The sequence below is a fragment of the Ambystoma mexicanum genome, chromosome 4q (genome assembly GCF_040938575.1).
Source record: "Ambystoma mexicanum isolate Mex_15411 chromosome 4q, UKY_AmexF1_1, whole genome shotgun sequence".
Classification (NCBI taxonomy): Eukaryota; Metazoa; Chordata; class Amphibia; order Caudata; family Ambystomatidae; genus Ambystoma; species Ambystoma mexicanum.
In genome coordinates, this window is record NC_090928.1 from 1243967537 (window position 1) to 1243989435 (window position 21899).

The 21899-nt window shown below is 48.7% G+C and overlaps 1 protein-coding gene across 2 annotated transcripts in view; it reads left to right on the forward strand.

Annotated features, from left to right (window-relative positions):
• The window catches only part of LOC138468319 (exportin-5-like), a 2047117-nt gene that overhangs the window by 1268332 nt on the left and 756886 nt on the right, over nucleotides 1–21899 (forward strand). For both annotated transcript variants that reach the window (XM_069608821.1, XM_069608822.1), the window contains exon 23: nucleotides 11682–11860. In XM_069608821.1, the coding sequence (XP_069464922.1) occupies nucleotides 11682–11860 (179 nt within the window). The remainder of the gene's footprint in view (nucleotides 1–11681; nucleotides 11861–21899) is intronic.

Genomic DNA, 21899 nt, shown 5'->3' on the forward strand with positions numbered 1-21899 from the left:
GCTATTGGAGAAGCTTCTCAATATATTCCCAAAGGGGATATTCGAAAAGGCGTTTTAAGGATTGTGGATAATGGAGAAGAGGTATTCCGGCAATCCTTTCAGATTGGCCTGGACGTAACTGAATGGGGTCAGCTACTGTTTTGAGGAGGCAGGGGTATCTCCACAATTCAGGTTTCTCACCTAACGTCCAGAATAAGTTGCTGGACGTTGCCTTTGATGGCGAGAATCTGTTTGGGCCGAAGGCTGACGAGTCCTTGCAAAGTCACTGGGCCTACCTGTACAGCAGTCGGCTTAACCTGCATTTAATTTTGCTTCTGGAAGACGGGGCTACAGACGTTACGTCCCCTTTGGCAGGGAAGCACAGCTCCCGCAGCCCAGGCAAAGGCAGAGGCGTGTCGAACGCTCCAGAAGGGACAAGGTATTCTCTTAGGGCTGGCAGGCGGTGGCATCAGCGGCTGGGGCATCACTGCCTTCAAAGCTGCTATGAGGTCTCCTCTAATGCCTCACCGGTTGGAGGACGGAGAGACGAGCACTGGCCCCCACGGCCGGAGATCACCTCTGATTGCTGGGACCTTCAGCTCGTCCAATGGGGTACTGTCTGCCTTTCCTAAAGAGGCCTCTGGACAGACCACCCCACCCCCTCCAGAACAGGAGCTCCAGGAAGAACTGCAAGCCCTACTTTTGAAGGGTGCCGTGGAAGAGGTACCTCCTGGGCAGGGTGGATTGGGCTGGTATTCCCGGTATTTCCTGGTACCCAAGAAAGGGGGTGGACTTTGTCCCATCTTGGACCTCAGGGCCTTGAACACGTTCCTAGGAAAGACAAGTTCAAGATGGTGACGCTGAGAGCATTTCTCCACGCTCTGTCTTCAGCATTGGGTGGTGGTGTTAGATCTCCAGAGTGCATATTTCCAAGTGCCAATCCACCAAAAGCACAGGCAATTGCTGCAATTCCTCATAGGGGACAAGCACTACAAGTTCAAGGTACTCCCCTTTGGGTTGACCTCCGCTTCAAGGGGTTTCACCAAGCTAATATCAGTAGTCCAGGCCCACCTCAGGAGATCCAGCGTCCATGTGTTCCCATACTTGGACGATTAGTTGATCCCAGGAGCAGGCTTCGTCCCGTCTCAAGAACACTTGCTCACAACTCAACAGGATGGCTTCTCACTGAATGTATAGAAGTCTGCACTACACCAAAATATTTGTCATTGTGGCGGTCCTGGACACTTGGGTGTGGAAGGCTCTCCCCCGCCCCTGAGGAGAGAGTCCCCAGTGTCAGACAGGTGGTTTGACTGTTCCAGAGCCCACACCACTTGTAAGCGGTTTCCTTCCTCTGCCTTTTGGGCCTGTGGCCTACATTTTTTTAGTGCCAGAAGCTAGACTGCGAATGCAGTCCCTGCAGTGGCTACAATGGGCTTTAATGGTCCCAGTACTTCGGTACTTTGAAGGACATTCTAAAGGTGTCCAGGTTGGTTGACAACAATCTCTCTTGGTGGAATGAAAACCTTGTGGCACATCAGCAAGCTGGAGCTGTGAGCGATCAGGTTAGCCCGGAAAGCTTTTGCGCCCTCCCTCAAAGGGCGACACGTCCTGATCATGACGGACAATAAGGAGGCCATGCACTACGTGACGAAGCAGGGAGTTGTGTTCTCACTCCCCTTTTGCAGAGAGACGATGCAGCTGTGGTTCTGGCTTTTAGAGAATCCAATCTCTGTCTCAGTACATCTTGCAGGGGCTGATAACAGATTGGCAGGTGCTCTGAGCAGGCAGACCACGGTCTCACACAAGTGTGCCAGGCAGTCCTAGAGATCTTTGCTCAGTGGGGTACCCCGACGGTGAATCTGTTTGCCACAGAATTCAACAGGAAGTACAAACAGTTTTGCTTGAGGAAATTCGACTATCACTATGGCTTCTCTCTGATTCCCGGAAGGCCAAGGGATTCTCCAAAAGAATCTACTGCACTCCAACTACATCTTGCCTGAGGACTACTATTCGGACCATAAAAGAGGGAGTGGTACTGTGTCTATGGATGTGTCTCTGCAGGGGGAGCCAAGACCACCATCTAGTCCAAGGAGGCGCTTCAGGCCAGAGCCGTTGCCGGCTGACCCACTCATGCCACAGCGAGCACCCAGGGACATGTCGTTGGACATCCCTATGACCCTGCTCACTTTGGTATCGGAGATAAAATAAAGGCTGCCTGCTACACCTGTGCTTGCTTCGACCCAGAGGCCCAAAAGGCCGCCGACCAGATGCTCTTCCAGGCCAAAGCGTAAGTAAAGGGACCCGTAAGGCCCGAGACGTCAGCCGACACCACCACCACTGCCACATCAGCTTTTGACCCCCTGTGGTGGAGGAGCCCCCACACACGGACACAGGTACGGATACAACACTACTGCAAGTCATACCAATGAGTCGGACTATATTCTGGCTGCTGGGTGCCGACGAGCCCTCTGGATGAAGTCGATTCCTTTCATGCCTTGATCTCAAGGGCTTCTGCCCTTTTCAATTTGGTACCGACAAAGAAGCAGAAGGAGGGGGTTCCTCTTCCAACGCCGGGAATCCAGACAGAAGACAGTCATGTCGATTTCTCTGATGGATGATGCTTGGGAGGAATGTTTGGCCTTGATGAAGACGCTGAGTACCGCGCATCCCAAGTGGGATAGGCTGAAGAAGTAGTACAGGGTCCTGGACTCGGCCCCCAGATGCTTGAGATCAGTCTTCTCTGAACTCTGTGGTATCTGCTGCCGCCAGGAAGTGCTCGCCAAACCCATCTTCCTGGACCATGGTGCCTCCAGACCAGGAGGGGAAGAAGCTTGATGCGGTGGGATAACTCATCATTTACACTGTGGCTTCCACCGCCAAGGCCGCTAATGCCCTTGCGATCTTATCGCGCCACGAAAGGGAGCTGTGGTATAAGCTCTGACCCATTTTGGCCTTCCTGCTGGAGGACAAGAAGGTCGAGGCCTTGGCCCTGTTTCAGGAAGGTGAGTTGTTGTCGAATAACTGCATCACAGTGGCTCTGGACATCACGGATACCGGGTACTACCAGATGAGCAACGGGGTGTCCCTCCGGCGACAAGGATGGCTGAAGGCCACTAGTGTAGGGCGGATGTCCAGTCCAAGGTGGTGGACATGCCCTTTGATGGGGACAATCTATCTGGCAAGGCTTTAGGTGAGTATCTCCAGACGATAAAGGTGGAATGCGGGGGCGCGCTCGTTGGGAATATTGCAGCAGAGGAGGTTGTCGTTCTTTCGATCCTTAAGAGGGGAAATCCAACAGGCCCTCCATGGGGTATTTCACCCCTATAATAAATTCTGTTGTCCAATGCCCAGGAAGCCTACAGAGGCCGCTCACAGGCATACAGTAGCGGAAGCCGGCGCCGTCACCCACAGGTCAAGACGCAAACACCTAAGCAGGCCTGAACAGGCCGTGGAGCTGGGCCCCACTTGCGCACCTCAGTGGGAGGAAGACTACCGAAAGATCACCACAGAAAAAATGGGTGCTGGACGTTCTTAGTCAGGGGCTCACCTTGGAATTCCAGGACAGGTGCCCTCGCAGTCCTCCTGTGACTCGCCAAGAACTACACATGGCCCACCTGCTGCACAAGGTTCAGGCCATGTTAGGAAAGGGGGCGATAGAACCCATTCCCTAGCGCCTCCGGGTCTCCCAGTGTCCTCCAGATACTTTCTGGTACGGAAAAAGTCAGGAGTGTGGCGGACGATCCTAGACTTAAGGCGCCTCAACAAATATTTGAAGTACCAGAAGTTCAGGATAGTCGCGTTGCAGCACGTGCTCGAACAGCTCGACTTCCTGCCAACCTTGGACCTGGAGGACGCCTACTTTCATGCCCCCATTCATCCAAACCATGAAAGGTTCCTCCGGTTTGTGGTTCAGGGATGACACTATCAGTTCAAGGCCCTATCCTTCAGCCTCATGTTAGTGATGAGGGTGTTCACGAAGTGCTTGGCTCCGGTGATAGCGCATCTACGCCTCTAGGGCATCCACGTCTACCCATATCTGGACGACTGGCTCATCTGCTCCTAATCTCTCGCGCTGGCAATCCAAATTAACTGCGGAGACCATTCGCCTTTTCACGGATCTCGGATTCTCCATGGCATGGAGCCATCACAGAATGCTCTGTTCCTGGGCGCCCATCTCAACATGGTCACATGGTCACATGTCTGGCTACTGTTGGGGAAAATTCTCTGTTTAGGCTGAATTTCCTAACCTAGTGAGTCCCCCAGCAGCTTTGCTGGATTTTTGGGGTTTATTTTTTTCTCCTGCCAAGAGTGAGACTCATTTACCCTCACTCTTGGACATGATTTGAGTGTGTTTCTTTGAATCTAGATGTGTCTATGGGGTCTTTTACTCTATAGGGTTTCATGTGTTTTTGTGATGTGTGTTACACAGCACCCTCCGTGCAGTAACACAGGGGTGTCATAGTGACCCCCTAGTATAGACTCCATACCCTGGGACTGACTACTGTCTCCCAGGGCATGTAAAGTCACCATTGACTTTACTAGTCTTAAATTCTGAACAGAACCAGTACAAACCATCATATTGTGGATGTACTGGCTGGGGCAATTCGATTGTTAGTCGAGGGGGCACGTCCCCGTCCCCCCTGATCGAGTTTTGGCTGGTGGCAGTGGATACTACTTTTTATATTCAACCGCGAATATTTTCCTATAGGATTTCCCATTGTTTTAGGCTACTATCTTTATTTAATTATTTAAGGTAGCCTCGAACATACCGCCGGTTTATTTAATTAATATTAATTCTCCGGTTGGTATTTTTTGCCAAAACTTGATTCTAAAATGGCGTTTGTGTTCTCTTCTGTGACTCCAACCCAAGTCGAGCCCTTTGTTCCACTTTTTGGCGGGCTTCTCCACAGAAGCCCTCCAAAGTGGTGCCACTATGTCTGGGCTACTTAGGCGGGGTGGAGGGGAATTTAGGCACCCTGGACTGAGTTGCTGAAGCAACTCAAGTCGCACTCCGTCCTGATTGGCCCAAGTGGTGAGCCGGCCGGCTCACCACTTAGCATGTTTGAGTGACAGCTAGGCTGAGTGAATGGGGGTTTGCTGCATAAAAGCAGGGCTTTGGGGACTGGAACTTCAGAAGTCGCCACAGGACCTAAGAATCCGACGAGGGAGAAGCTGAGCCGACCTGCCACGACACCACGACCGGTGGAGCCCTGCTGGACCGTCTCACCACTTTTCCCAACGACAGAGGAGATCTCCCGCCGGAGAGTCTTCTTCCTTTAACTGGTGGGGATAACCAGTTTCACCGTCTTTTCGCTTTCCCGATGTATCTCGTGGCCGCATTGCCCGTGCTAAGCACTCCGGCAACCGGGATACCACGTTTACCACGACCACGAGATAAAGGTACCACCTTTTACCAGAAAACTCCACGGCTGGTTTCTGCCCTGGTAGTGCAACGACCTGCATCTTTCCTCCAGGTCGAGATCTTCTCTTCCCCTGGACGACGCTGCAACTTGCAACCACTACCAGGAACAACTGCCACCGCTGGAGGATCCTTCCCACTTAAGGTACCGTGTCCTGCCCGGCTTCCCTTGCAACCGACTGTACGGGGTAGATTTAGCCCCCGGCTTTCGAACCTGGGTTAGCCTGGGGCACCCTGGCTAAACTTTTCAAAAGCCTCTCTAAACTCTTTTCGGAACCCTCTGCAAGACTTTCTAAGCCTAGTGTAACTGTGTGATCTTGGGCGCATTTGTGCTCTGCTCTCTCTAAGAGTGGGCCCAGCCGTTGGACTTTGGCTCACCAGTGAATTTTTGCTCTCTGCCTTGCTAATAGTGTTCCTGAATCGTAGAGTGGTGTAATCCTGCATATTCTGTCTTTTTCCCTCCCTTTTCCACAACCTTAGAGTGCAATCTAGTTAAGCGCTCACCTCTGTATGAAAATAAGTGGTGTTTACTGTGATTTTCTCATAAGGGGAAAAGGGGTGTATATATCATAATAGTGACTGTGTTTAGAATATTTTACAATAAGAGTGCTGGAGTGTTTCACTGTGTGTTTTTAAATAAATAATTATATACTTTGATACCAAAGCTCTGGTCAGTGTTTGCTTATATTATTGTATCTAAGTGCCTATTGAGTATACTTTGCATACTGCCTAACTCTCTTGAGGGAAGTCTGACTGCTCAGCCACAGCTACCAGGTAAACCTGGGTGGTACAGACTGCTACCAAGTGGGTTTACTGCCAACACCTGTAGTCTTAAATCTTTTGCAGTGGTCCCTAAGGGAACTGCACAGGTTTCTGCCTAACAGCTACCCCCTCGGAGGAGAGGGTGACGGCCATTCTGGGAAAGGTACAGCACCCGTCTGGTCAATCCGCTATGGTTTGGGCCGTCAAGTCGCTGTTGGGCATGATGTCCTCCTGCATCTACCTCGTTCCATTCCGCAGGCTCCAGATGAGGCCTCTTCAGGAGTTCCTGGATGTGCAGTGGCTACAAGTCACAGGCTCTTGAATGGACAAGATCACACCCAACCAGGAGTTCCATCAGGCACTATGATGGTCGGGAGTGCACCCACATCTAACACAGGGGGCTCCATTTCACCGTACCAGGCCACAGTCACCGCGGATGCCTCTCTGGAAGGATGGGGGCCTATACTGGACAGTTGCATGTCAGAGGCCTATGGCTTCCGTAGGAAAAGGACCTTCTCATAAAGGTTCTGGAGATCTGGGCGGTCTTCAAGGCCCTAAAGTCATTCCTGCCTCAACTGTGGGGGAAGGTGGTTAGGATCGTCATGGACAACACCACCACCATGTTCTACATCCGGAAGCAAGGGGACGTGCTCTCCAGCCCTCTCCGTGGATGCTACGTCCCTGTGGCACTGGGCCATTCTTTAGGACTTGTTCCTCGTCCCTTTGCACCTGGATAGGCAAAGATTCACCTGCAGGGAGAGGGTGCATTCCACTAGAGGGGCGGCTGCTTCTTCAGCTCTGGAAAGCGGTGTCAGTGCGAGACATTTGTAGAGCGGCAACTTGGTCGTCGCTTCACACTTTCAGTACATTTTACTGTGTCATTATTTTTCAGGAGTGGAAGCCAAATTTGGCAAGGCTGTCCTCCATAATAACAACGAATATGAAAATTCTGGGCAACCACCGCCTAACCTAAACTGCTTTGGCAGTCTATCAAAGATGAGCAATACGGGAGAGAGCACAATCCATTCGAAGAACAAGTTACTTACCCGTGATAACTTTCTTTCAACTGGATGTTCCTCCCATGTATTCCTCATCGCCCACCCATCCATCGCCTCTTGCCTGATTAGAATTTACTGTGTCTTACACCTTCCTTTCTTGCAACGTCAAGATTGCCTCCTCATATGACAAAGCATGCAAGTTAAAGAACGGAAAAAACTAAGAACCGAGGTATCGGTCAGCCCACATTTTTGATATACTAGCGTCGACGTCATGAGGGACGCTATGGAGGCCATTGAGGACCAAGACTTGATGCCGCACGACGCTCAACACTATGAAAAAGAAATTCCAAAGCAAGCTGCAAGCAGACTTGAGTGTCAAAGATGAGGAATACTTAGGAGGAAGATCTAGTCAAAAGAACGTTAGCACAGGTAAGTAATTTGTTCTTCTCTTTTACATAGGATTCCCAGCCTGATTATGGGGAATATTCATGAGCATGTGAATCGATGCCAGACCCAGGCTGGAGAACAGGGATTACAGGTAAGTAACTTGTTCCTCACTGTATGCATACAGATGGAGAAGATTCAAGGTATGCTGCAGGGAACGCGAGATTGCCTTATCGCTTGCCTCACCACTAAAGTTATGGAGTTCCTTCTCTCACTGGCCCAGTTAGGCCTTCAGGTTACAACAGTCTAATGATACTTGGCTGCTTAGGGTCTTTCTTTACGATCCCAGTCATGGCCCAATTCCTAAAAAGCCTTGTGAATATGTTTCCGCCTGTTCCTTTTGTTGTCTCATACTGGGACCTTAACTTGGTTCTCACTTTCCTCATGGCGGCTCCCTCTGAGTCTTTGCAGTCCTGCTCCCTTCGCTTGCTTACTCTGAAGGCACCATAACTCCTCTTTTTCAGGTAGAAAGTTTTTCTTAAAGTACGAACAGGATTTTTACTCGAGGTTGTGTCTGAGTTCAACCTGTCCCAGGCTATTGACCTGCCAGTTTTCTACCCACCCCCTCATTCCCCTAAGGAGTTTGAGCGGTTCCATAAGCTAGATCTGAAGAGGGCTCTTGGCTTTTATGTTGCAAATATGGCAGAGTTTAGAAAAACATTCATAGTCTTCTCGTTGGCAAGAAAGGGTTTGGCTGTCGCCAGGCAATCCATATCTAGGTGGATTGCAGGAAAGGACTTGCCTCTGGTCATCCGGTCCCACTCCGCTAGGGGTGTGGCAGCCTCTTCAGCACTTCAAAGGAAAGGTGCCATTGAGAGACATATGCGAGCGGCGACTTAGTCCTCACTGCATACCTTCACCAAACTCTACTGCCTAGTTGTAGCCCAAGGACCGAACGTTTGTTTTGGGAGAGTGGTTCTGCAGAGTTTTCTGTTGACGACTTTCATCCCGCCCCCACTTGATACTCACTGCTTGGGGAGTCTATCTGTTGAGGAATATGCAGGAGAAAAGGAGCAATGACTTACCTGTACTGTTCCATCTATGGATTCTTCTCCCGCAGATCTTTTTCAGGTTTTACTACTCGGGTGCAACAAATAAAAAGCATTGGAATGGAAGGATACAAGAGACTTGTCTCAATGTTATCCTACAGAGGACAGCGGGAGACAAATGCTTTGCGTTTATTCACTCCCATGACTCCGATTTTGCCAGAGGACTGGATGGGTCAACTGGGGGTCACTGGAGGTAGGTTTTCCAGCTGTTGGTTCCAGTGGGAGGTGCCCAGGAGCTGCGGGTGCAAGGATCCTTCCGGTACAGCCCATGAGCAGAGTGCAACTGTTTGCAGTTGGTATCTCTGGTGCCGATCTATAACATGAAAATCATCCCTTAACTAACGTATGGAATTGAAGTTTGGGGAGGAAAGCATGAGAAGAGAAACCACTCACTAAATTGGCAGGATGCTGTATTAAGGCCATTAGTAACCTTTCTATTCGACTTCCAGTTTAATTTATCTTGGGAGGATTAGCCATAAGCACTATCGAGACAATCGACTTAATACGATGTTTGTCTTACTATTGGAAACTGGTAAATGCAGTCAATAACTTTCTTTTCTCTGCCCTGCTAGCAGAAGTATCTAAGATGACAAGCTACTCCAAAAAAGCCACTTGCGTCGAGATCCTGAATGATGGTAGGCTTGGTGTACTCGACTGAATCTCAATCCATTAGCTACCTTGAGACATAAATTCAAAAGACTTGTTAAGGAGCTATTGGTTGAGATAGAATAAGAAAAAAAACTGGATTAATCTCGCCACTAAACAGATTAGACAAGATTATATCAGCGGCCTTGTTTCCCTGCAGGCCCCTTGCCTTGTATACAAAAGAATTCCCTAGCTCATCCATCAGAGCAGAATATGTGTGAGTGAAACATAGAGACGGCCACGCACTTACTCTTCTATGTAGGGGCTTAACAACATTAAAAACTGAAGCTCTATTGGATACCGGGGACAGGGATTCCACATACAGGATCAAAGACTGCTTATGGAGACATTACATGAAGGGAAATGATATACCTTTTGATCTATCATCTTACTAGGATATGGTCAAACATCAAAGGTAAACTTAATTTCCATATGGAGCAGTCTGTTCTGAATTAATAGAGAACGTGTTGGAAATTGTATTTTTTTGTGCATCTTGTTTTATCTATAATTTTCGACATGTTTATAAAAGTTGAAAGTATAAAAGGTCTTTTTATCTTTGGCTGTATTATACTTCATTAAAAAAAGTGCTTCTTAAGACTTGGATGACGACCGCATGCTTAAAGTGGGGAGAAAAAACAGGTGTAGAGAGAGATGCATTGATAAAAGAAGCTGGAAATTGGGAATAAATGAAGATGGTGGGGGATCAAGAGGGGAGGCAGTAGGATGTGCTTGAGATAAGAAGAAAACAGTGTCTGATTCATAAAAGAGGTATTAATGATGTAAAGGAAGAAGGGCTAGGAGAGGAGAGAGGGTGGCAGGAGTGTTTGTAGAAGAGAGAGGGGGGGTCTAGCTGCGTACTTTTGTTAGGAACGTTGAGCGTAGAAACATTTGTGTACAGGTGCGTTATTAATGCCATATCATATATAAAGTTCTAAGAAAACTCAATAGGTGTGGGAGAGGAAGGAAGGGAAGGGAAGGGTCAGGTGAGGGAGTGGATAGAGCGCTGCTGAGTAGCTGAAAAAGAATTAGAGGTTGGGGAGAATAGGAGAGAACGAGATCAGGCACATAATGCTTGTTTGCCATTAACACAGGAGAGTCCTAAAATGAGCGTAGAATGTAAAGTAAAGCAAAGTCAGTAGAGGAGTGATATTTGTTTTTCTACACCGTTCTACACAGCATAAGGAGGAATGGAGAAAGATCAGGTCGGGAGTAAACCAGGGTTCATTTGCGGGAAGGATGAAAGGGATGGAAATGGTATATGTAGTCAAGAGTATGGCATTCATACGCTTGAGATGATTCAGCGGAGACCAGAGTAATCGGGATGGAATGGAATGGAAGGGAGGTGAGAAGAGTGTGAATGAAGATAGAAGTGTCAAAAGATCAGAGAATGACGCAGTTAAAAGCTGGAGATGGGGTAGAGGAGTCGGGTAAGGTTGAGGCAAGATGAAAAAGAGAATTAAGAAATAAGATGAGGGAAAAAAGGTAGTAGACACATTAAAAGTGGGAAGAATAGAAGAGTATTGGGATGAGAGAAAAGAGGGTTGAGGATGTATGAACAGTACTGCAGAAGATTCTTGCAATCAAAATGTTTAAGAAAAGGAGAGGATGTATGTGTAGTGAGTAGATGGACATTGAAGTCTCCAATAAGAAAGAAAGGAGAGGCCAATGCTAGAAGAGCCAAGATAACTGCAGGGGGGTGGGTAAGGGTACCAGGAATGTGGTAAATACTCAGAAAGGTAGAGGGTTTAGAAAAGGAGTTAGTGGTATTCAAAGGGAGAAAAAGGAGGAAGAACAGTAGTGCGAGAAACTTCAGTGAAAGAGGAGTGAAAAGATGACCAGTCCCATCGCCCCTGCAAGACTGGCTTAGGGACTGGGGGAAGTTGGAAGAAGCAGGAGAGCCAGTATCAGTGGAAAGAATCCAGGTTTCAGTTAAACAGAGGAAATTAAGATTAAGATGAAAAAAGGTGTTGTACAGATGGAGCGGGCATGTAAAAGCACAATGTACGTAAGAGAGGCAAGTACAATTGGTAGAGTGAAAGATTAAATTAGACGAGTCACATGTGTGAGGAGGAGAATGTTGAGCTGAGCGAGTAGTATAGGAGAAGGAATAGCAGCAAACAGAGGAAATAAAGAAGGGTGAAGAAATAATGGGAGATCTCCAGCTAAGGAGTAGAGTAAGCCATGTAGTGATGAAAGCAGTGCACAAAGCCATATAAAAGGTAGGCAGGCAGCGTCATATACTTATAGTTAACCTTGTATGAACTAAACACTTTCTTCTAGCTATAGACTTGCAGTGTATGTTACATTGTCACGAAAAATGTGATGCGATCTGTGACTTGCATAACTCTCCCAGTTAATTTACATTCTAAGCTTTCTTTGCTACAGATAAGCTATTGTGTGTCCATTATTCATCAAGTTTTGGGATCCACACAGCGACCCTCCAAGATACATGAAGCTCTTGAAGGTGGATTTATTGCTGGTTGCATGCCCACTGGGCCAATTTACCGGAACCCTACCACGGAGATGGTCTTGCCACTTCTCCAAAATGTCTTAATACTCATCAGGTTAGTAGCATTTAAGTTAAAAAATGAAGAGCAGGCTAGTGTTTTTTTTGCACATTATCATTTAAAATGTGTAATACATGCTCAGTGGAGGCACCCCGTTCCAAGTTATTTTCATTTTATAACACAACCAGAACCCTTATTCTTGATTCTCCATCATGAGATGATCAGTAATATTTATAAACACTGAATATCTCCAGCTATGTACAGACTCTCAGAAGATTTTTGAATGATATAGCTAAAAACATAATTTTTGAAATGATAAACTTGCTTGTCTAGCTTTGTTTATATGTTTGCCAAAAATAACTTCAGTAGTAATTGACTATTATTACCCAGCATGAAACAAACAGGACAAAAGAAAAAACAAGTTAACAGATCAGCGCCTATGCCCAACATGTAAATGGGACTCTTCAATCAATGTGCAGAATCCTACAATTCATTCCACTGGCCTTTAGTCTGTTAATTTATCTACTCTTCAGGATCTCAGAACACTTGTTGCATCAGACCAAATAAAACCTTCTTTCTAATGGAAAGTGTCCCTCCACAGATCCCTCATATTAGATATATTCTCCAGCATGGGGTCTGGCATGGATTCACATGCTCATGAATATTCCCAGTCGTCAGCCCGGGAATCCTCTGTAAAAGAAAAAAACAGTTTCACTTTCACTTAAAAACTGTCTTTCTCCTTTAAACCAATCACTGAGCTCTGGGTAATACTGCCCCAGCTAATGACTGCCCTCTCCCTAAGCCCCTCCTCTGGCAGCCATCTTCAGATTTTTACAGCATGTTCAAGTGTTGAGTGTCCTCGTATTTTGCTACGTGAGCTTATCTACAATTTTTCACGCTTTTTCAGTAAAAAGTTTGATTTTTGTCAAACAGGCCCCATGTGCTCTTTCGTTCCTATGACTGGCAAGCAGGGATCCGTTTGTCGGCGTCTTTCGTCGCCCCTCAAGGGCAAGAATCATCGAGTTTTCATCGAAGATTCCAGAAGGCCATCGGGCCTACACTGCACACTGGACCATGTCTAAATTACAACTTTTCCAAAACAAAGCCCTTAGAGCAGCTCTGGGGATTAATAGGAGAGAACATCTCTCAACATAGACGAGACGCCCACTGGCTTCCAGTTCAAGCGAGAATCCTCCACAAAACACTCACCATCACCCACAAATGCATCTCTGACACGTCCCCAACCTACCTCAACCAGAGCATCTCCCGCAATTCTGTACCCAGAACACTCAGATCCAGTGCCACCACTCTCCTCCACATCCCCCGCTTCTCTACTTCCAGAGCAGGCAACACCAGCTTTCCCATAAAAGCCCCTCGCATCTGGAACTCGCTCCCCACCCTCGTCAGTAACAAAACCTCCTTTCCCAAGTTCAAGAAACCACTAAAAACCTGGCTGTTCATCAAATACTAGCAGCACCTACGCTACATAGCCTGCCCGTCTGTCTAACGCCTTTCAACATTCCGTTATTGGCTTAACTGATTGTAACTGACTGGCCTGTAACTCCTAATGATGTCTGGAACCTTGTAACCAATATGTTTGACTAAGTCTTATGTACGCCATGATACCCTAGGGTTTGGGCATGTAATCAAATGCAATAAATAAATAAATAAGAGGAGAAGGATCGAGGTTCGCTCTTCAAGCTCTGCTCCAGCTGCAGATTGAGGAATGTTTGTGGAGGACAAACACTCCCAGTGCCTCCGTCTCCCGCCGGATCACAAGGAAGCGGATTGCGAGATTTGCCTGGTATTCCCCAAACGCACCATCAAGGATTGGCACAGCAGATTGGCGGCGTGGTTCAACGCCAAGGGCTCTACCCTGTGCAGCAAGCAGCGGCATACCTCATCCAGGACCGGCTGGTCCGAGGAGCGGGCTTTTAAGTCCTTTGAGGGGGCTTCATCTGTGGGGGCCCAAGACAAGGCCAAGCACCGCAAGTCCGTTTCTGTCTGGGTCGCTGCGTAAGGAGGTCCCGCGACGGGCAGGGCGCGCTCATCTTAACCATCGGCCTCCATATCAAGCCATCGCTCCAGCTCCTCCTCGAAGAGGAAATCGGCTAACCCCGGGAAGCTACGGGAGAAGCCGGAGAAGGCCAAGGCGCAGGGTAAGTTGACCGACCTGCCCCTGAAGGCCCAGGTGGTCCAGGAGAAGTTGTCCTCGACAATCGAGCCGGTGGTGGCCGCCCTCTCGAAGGCGAAATGGCCTGACCTAGTCCAGCGGACCTCTGCTATGCCCAGAGTGGCCCTTCCTCCTAGGATTGAGGCTTTTCTCAAGCCGGTGGAGAAAACACCAGAGAAAAGGAGGCCAGCTCTGACCCCTCAAGATGCAAAAAAAGGAGGGAGGGGGGCCTGTGGAGGCCTCTACAGTGCTCCACGGCACGGATATTTCTTCGGACAAAGAGGACATGGTGTCCGTTCACACCGTCCTGGAGGACGTGGGTAACCACGAGAGCGGAAACACTGAGGACAACGGCGGACTCGCTGAGGACAGTGGAATCGTTGAGGGGGGTGACGACGGCAGAGACAACGACGTTGGCGCTGGGCCCAGCAAGCCTACTCCCTCTCCACCTCCCAGAGAGGTGTCACTGGACATAATATCAACTCTCCATATGCTGGTGTCGGAGATCCATAGGAGAATGCCAACGGCACTCCCAGCACCTGCCCCGGTGGTACAGTGCCCCTCAGCAGCGAAGAAGAAACGGCATCCCACGCCTCCTCATCAACCACCTCACATGCCCCCCTGTATCCCCCCCACCCCCACCCCCACCCCCAAGGACACTATGACGGACAGATCGATGATGAATGCGGACGATGGCAACGTCTCCCCCCCACCGAGAGCTTCACCACCGGACGAAGTGGGATCGTTCCACACAATGGTTGCCCGCGCCAATGAGCTCTTCCAACTGACGCCAGAAGAGACCAAGAAAGAGGGTTTCCTTTACCAGCACCGAGAGGCGAAGAGGCAGACCATTTTGCCAGTGCCACACCTGGACGACATCAGGGATGAGGGCCTGCTGCTCATGAGGAATCCCGCCTCAGACCTGTCGAAAAGAGACAGGCTGAAGAAGACATATCGGGTGCCGGAGTCTGCACCCAAGTGCCTGTGATCGCAGCCCTCCCCGGACTCAGTGGTCTCGGCTGCTGTGAGGAAGAAGCCCTCAAATCCATCATCTTCGGCCTCCTTTCCCCCTGACAGTGAGGGGAAGAAGTTGAACGCCAGGACGTCGGGCCCACACCCCTGTATCCTGGTGGGAGGCCAGCTGGCGGGCTTCATCAGCGAGTGGGAAAATATCTCCACCGACTGATGGGTGCTGGAGGCTCTCGCCCACGGACACACTCTAGAGTTCCAGCAGAAGTGTCAGCGGATACCACCGGTGGCCTGGCAGGAGCAGCACATTCCTCAACTCCTGCAGGAAGTACGGGCCATGCTAAGAAAAGGGGCGATAGAGCTGGTTCCAAGGCGACTCTGGGGCTCTGGCATCTACTCCAGATACTTCTTAGTAAGAAAGAAGGCCGGGGGCTGGAGGCCCATTCTCGACCTGTGGCGTCTAAACAAGTACCTCAAGTCCCAAAAATTCAGGATGGTCACGTTGCAACACGTGCTCGGCCAAATGGAGGAAAAGGGACTTCCTGGCGTCGCTGGATTTAGAGGACGCTTACTTCCACATTCACAAGAAGCATCCGAAGGTCCTGCGCTTTGTCGTACAAGGACAGCACTACCAATACAAGGCCCTCCCCTTCAGACTGAAGTCGGCACACAGGGTGTTTACAAAGTGCCTGGCACCAGTGGCAGCCCATCTACGTTGCAAGGGATAGACGTGTACCCGTACCTCGACTGGCTCATCTGGGCCAAGTCAAAGGAGATTGCGGTCGAACACACGTACAGGACCGTCCGGCTGCTGACAGATCTGGGGTTCTTGGTGAACTATCCAAAGTCCTGCTTGATTCCATCGCAGAACGCGCTGTTTGTGGGTCCAGGCTCAACTCGGTCTCCTGTCTGGCGGGCCGCTTGGAGGAGAGAGTAGTATGCATTCTGGGCAAGGTGCAACGGCTGTTGGCACTGAAGATAGCCACGGTAAGGACCATCAATCGCTACTCAGCATGATGTTGTTGTGTATCTACCTGAGCAGGGTCTGAAGGTTGCGGATGCGGCCCTTTAGGAAAACCTGGACACCCGGTGGGTCCAGGTGTCCGGAAGCATCGCAGACAGGATTGTGCTAGTCGAGGAGTTCCGTCGAGCAGAAAGGTGGTGGGGTGTGTGCTCCAACATCGCCAGGGGCACAGATTTCCAGAGTCCCCCCTACCAAGAGACGGTCACCACGGACGTGTCCCTGGAGGGCTGGGGAGCCCACACCGGATGTCTTCACGCCTGAGGCCTGTGGCTACCAGAGGAGAAGGATCTCCACATCAATGTCCTGGAGCTGTGGGCAGTGTTCTGGGCCCTCAATTCGTTCTTTCGTCCCTTTTAGGCAAGGTGGTGAGGGTCTTCACCGACAATACCACCACAGTGTTCTACATCAGGAAGCAGGGGGGCACCAGATCCTAGCGCTCTCCAGAGAGGCACAGGAATTGTGGCACTGGGCTGTCACCCAGGGGATGTTCCTCATCCCTTTTCACCTGGCGGAAGTCAAGAACACCATCGCCGACTCCCTCAGCAGGGAACTACGCTCTTGCCACGAGTGGGATCTTAGACAGGATCAAGTGGACAGTCTCTTTCTCAGATGGGGCAGACTCCAGATCGACCTGTTTGCGACAGCGACAAACTCCAAATGCCAGAGATTCGCCAGCAGGGTCCACCTGCCGAAGAGCATGGGAGACTCCTTCTCCTTCCCATAGGAAGGCCTGTTCGTGTCGCGTTCCCTCCATTGCGGCTCCTGCTGCGAGTCATCCGTCAACTCAGACAATGCCAGTGCAGGATGATCCTTGACGCCCCGGTGTGGCTGAGGCAGATTTGGTACCCGGACCTGCTTACCCTGTCAACGTTGCCTCCAGTTAAGCTACCAATTGTTGCAGATCTACTCACCAGGAAAGGAGGCGCAATCCTGCACCACAACCCAGGATTGCTGAACCTGAAGGCTTGGCTCCTGCAGCCTTAGAGTTCAGAGGGTACGAGCTGCCAGCGGACAGCAGGGAGGTCCTTGCCAAGGCCAGAGCGTTGTCGACTCTGGAGTGCTACGGGCACAAGTGGAAATGTTTTGCGGCGTTGTGCCGGACACAGAACATCAACCCTCTGAGGTCACAGCCCCTCAGATTCTTCTGTACTTGTTGTCTTTGGCCAAGGTGGGGCTGGCTCATTTCTCCATCAATGTGCATCTGGGTGCTATCTCCCGCTACACCAGGTCTCCTGGACGGACTTCTCTTTGGTCCCACCGTCTAGTCAAGGAGTTCCTCAAAGGACTGTTCAGATCGTTCTCGCCGGTGAAGGCGCCCACTCCGACGTGGTAGCTCAAAGTGGTGCTGACGAGGCTCATGGGGCCCCTTTCGAGCCTATGCATCAAGCCCCTCTCACGTTCCTTTCATGGAAAACTGCTTTTCTCGTTGCCATCACCTCTGCCAGGAGGTTATGTATGTATGTATGTATGTATGTATATCATCTTTTATAGCGCCGGCAGCCCGCAGGCATCAGGGCGCTTTGACAAGACAAACATAAAACTATCAAGAGGACCTCCTGTGTCTAAATAAGTGAACTAAAACAGTAGCTGTGATTTTAAAATTACCTGAAGAGGTGAGTCTTCAGGAGTTTTCTAAACTGTAAATGATTACCTTCCAATCTCATAGTCATAGGAAGGGTATTCCACAGCTGAACTGCAAGCACTACAAAAGATATGCCTATGCCTGACTTGAGTTTGTAGTTGGGTACTATCAGTAGATTCTTGCCTTCCGAGCGTAGCTGTCTCTGCGGGGTATAGAGTACCAGGCTTTTTTCTTGAGATAGCTACGGGCTTTTCCGAAGAGGCATTTGTGCATGAGAGTCAGAGATTTAAACTTTATTCTCTCCTCCACCCTGAGCCAGTGAAGTGATCTTCTGGCCATGGTGGTATGATCCCTTCTCCTGAGATGCTTAACAAGCCTCACTGCATCATTCTATATGACTTGGCATCTAGCCAAGTCTTTAGCAGAAGCCCCAATAAGAAGGGCATTGCCGTACTCAAGCCTGGATAACACAATAGCACTGGCGATAGCGACATATTGTTTTCATTAAGAAATGGACTAAAAGCCCTCATAAACCGCAGGTAATAAGCTGTGTTTTTTAGCAGATAGTTAGCCTGTGCTTCAGAGTTGACGGAAGAGTTCACCATCATGCCCAGGGTTTTGACCTGGTTGAATACTTGGATTGTGGCATCCTTAATCTGGAAAGACTCATACTCCATCCCAAGTTTAGCTAACAGTCGACTGGACCCAAACAGCATGAGTTCCGTTTTAGTGTCGTTAAGACACATCCAGTTTAGCTTAGCTGCATCTAATCATTAATTTTGCTGTATACTTTCCCAATCTTTTCGTTATCTGTACTATAAGAGCCCTCTAGGTCTAATATGAGCTGTGTATCATCCGCATAGTTAGTGAAGAAAACCCCTGTTTCCATTAGGATGTTACACAGATTCCGTATATCAATGTAAAAAAGCATGGGCAAGAGGCTAGCGCCCTGCGGAACTCCGAATAAGATTGAGATAGGGTCAGAAAAGTTGTTTCCCCAATGTACTCTCGCTTGGCGATCTGTGAGAAAAGAGAACAGCCATTTCAGTGCCAATTCAGAGCATCCCACATTGTCTCAAAGTGCTTTGGCCAAGAGTTCATGATCAACCAGGTCAAATGCCGCACTGAGATACAGCAACATCAGTATCCCAATTTTACCCTTATCCATCAAACCTAACGTATGATTTTGAAGGTCCAGCATAGCCGTCTCTGTGCTGTGTGAAGCCCTAAAACCAGACTGTTGTTGATGTAGAGATGTGTATTTTTCCACAAGATTCTGCAGCTGCTGAGTAGCTATTCTTTCTAGGATTTTGAGTATGAAATTGGAATTGGTAATTGGACGAAGGTTCCCCGGGTCCTTGGGGTCCAGTCCAACTTTCTTCAGTGGTGTAATGGTGACCTTCTTTATCTCTTTAGGGACTACTCCCTTCTTAAAAGAAGCGTTGACTATTCTCAACAATATAGGATCGAATTGCTCCTTATTTTGGAGAATAATGTTGGGAGGTAGCACATTTTCAGCACAGGACGTGGGCTTCATATGACCTAGCACGTCCAATAACTCTGATTCAGTGATGGTAGCAAATTTGAAGGTCTCCTGTCCGGACTTGTTATTGATCTCCTTGATCAATGTTTCTTGTTTAAGCGTGTTTCTAGCTTTAATTATGTTTTGTCTGGCTTTGGCAATTTTGGCTGAGAAGGCGTTTGCACAATGTCGCAGTCTGCCTTAGAAGGAGAAAACGGCAGGTTAAGATTTTTTGGTTTCTCTACACTCTTTAGAATTTCAAAGAGTTTACTAGTCTTGTTGTCTGCTGCTTCGATTTCTGTGTTGAAGAAATTAGCCTTAGCTATCCTTATCTTGTCTTTGTACTTCTTTGGCTAGCTTCCATTTCTCTCTACTTTCAGTGGACTTCTCTTGTCACCACTTTCTTTCAAGAGCCCTTTTTTCAATTTTGATTGTTTCTAACTGCGTGTTATACCACTTCTGGTTATTACTGTCTTTCCTGGCTAATTTAGTTTTAAGTGGTGCAGCTTCCTCAACAAACTCTTGTATATGTGTGGTGTATTTTCCAAGCAGCGTCTCACAGCTGTCTTGTTCGTGGAAGGATAAGATTTTATCTAAAAACGGTTGGAGTTGGTCAATTTTCAGACTCCTGAAATTTCTACTAACCACCTTGATGTGAGGATTGTTTTATAGGGGGTGCCTGCAATTCGATGTTCAGAGAGATTAAATGGTGATCACTCCAAATGCAAGGTTCCGTCAAGCAGTTCTGAGACTGTAGATTATTAGATATAATCCAGTCCAGTTGGTTCCCTTGCGGTGTTGTGGGCTCCACATTTATGATCTCAAAATCTAGGTTATTTAATGCTTTTTCTAGAGTGATTGCTTCTATGTCTTTTTTGTTCCCTCGCCAGTGATTAAAATCACCAACAACCAGAGTGGACACGTTGGTAGATCTCATGTTAACTAATTGTGAACAGAGCTCATTAGAAAAGTCGGTGGCTAAAGATGGCGGTCTGTATAATACTATTAGGTTGAAGCAATTATTGGGGGTGAATGTCAACTTCATCTGGATGGATTCACACCCATTACAGTTGAAGCTAACGTTAAACAGTTTTAATGTTTCTCTAGCTATGATAGCTGCCCCCCCACCCTGACCTCCCTCTCTGTTAACATTGTAAATGGTGTATCCCTCTGGAACAGCTATATCACAGGTAGGACCTATTGGGATCAAGTCCCTGTCGTGCAAGCATCCTTATCTGACTTTCCGAAAGACGAGGGTGGTGCTGCGGACGCACCCCTCCTTCATGCCAAAGGTACCGTCGGAATTCCACCTCAACAAACCTTTGGTGTTGCCTGTGTTTTTTCCGTCTGCGGCAGAAAGGACTTTGCACTCGCTGGATGTGGCTCGTGCGCTGATGTTCTATGTGGCACGCACAAAGAGTTTCCGGAAGTGGTATCAACTTTTCGTGAACTTTGGTCCTGTGAACCATGGGAAAGCTTTGTCCAAGGCTTCCCTCTCAAGGTGGCACTCTGGCTGTATCGCACACTGTCATCGGTTGGCAAACCGACCGCTGCCCGGCCGTCTGAAAGCCCATTTCACCAGAGCGATCCCTGGGACGACGGCGTTCCTGGAGGTCTACGCACACCTTCATAAGATTCTACTATGTCGATAGGGACTCCAGAGAGGAGTCCAGGTTCGGCCAAGCAGTGCTACGCAAGCTGTTCGCTTGAAGGTGAACCTGGTCCGGAGGTAAGCGTAATTGCTTCCATTGAGCCTTGCCACCTCCCGTGGTTGTGGATGTATGTACTGCTATGTATTCTTTATTCATGAGCATGTGAATCCATGCCAGACCCCATGCTGGAGAAGGAACAAGTTACTTACCTGTAACTGTTGTTCTCCAGCATGGGTCTGGCATGGATTCACATGCGAACCCTCCCTCTGTCCCCTCTGCAGCTCTTCCTGGTCATACTGCCACTTTACATGCTACCAAATCTGCAGGAGGCTGCCAGAGGAGGGGTTTGGTGAGAGGCAGTCATGGGTTGGGGCAGTATGACCCATAGCTCAGTGATTGGTTTAAAGGAAAAAGACAGTTTGAAAGTGAAACAGTTTTTTCTTTTGCTGAGGATTCCCGGCCTGTTGACGGGGAATATTCATGAGCATGTGAATCCATGCCAGACCCCATGCTGAAGAACAACAGTTACAAGTAAGTAAACTTGTTCCTTCTCCCGCTGAGCAAAACCCTTCCCCCCCCCCCCCCCCCCCAGCAGGGGTACCATTCGATGTCCGAGTCAGGATCCCCCGACATGTGCCTTTGTTGAAGCCGGCATCCATACATATAGCTGCGCCAACATGACCTCAGTTACTTTTTTCCACATGCTTGTCATGCTTCACGGAGCACTTGATCTACCCTAAGAAACATCTTTGACCTTTTTTCTTGAAATAAATACTTCAAAGCCATCAGGGTTTTAGCATTGCGAGGATTTAGATGACCTACCTCCACCATGTGTCTTTGGTGTCTCGTCAACAAACATGAAATCACGGATTGTGAGCCATGTCAGTCAATGATCCCGAAAGTGTTAAAAGAAATATCATCCAAATTGATTCTGAGGTGCTTGGCCTAGAAATGGCTGAATACCACTCCCGGAAAACGAAAATCTTTGCAGCGCAGGAGTTCAGAAATCCCCAGAGAGACCTAAAAAGAGAACGAAAAAGCACTTTAAGAGTTTGCATTAGAGGAGCGAGTTCCGCCACTCATCCTCATAGTCGTCAAAGAAAAATGAGACATTCTTTATCGTCTGCATCGTCGCCTGGCCGTGAACAGGTACATTTCTCATGTAAGTCAACTT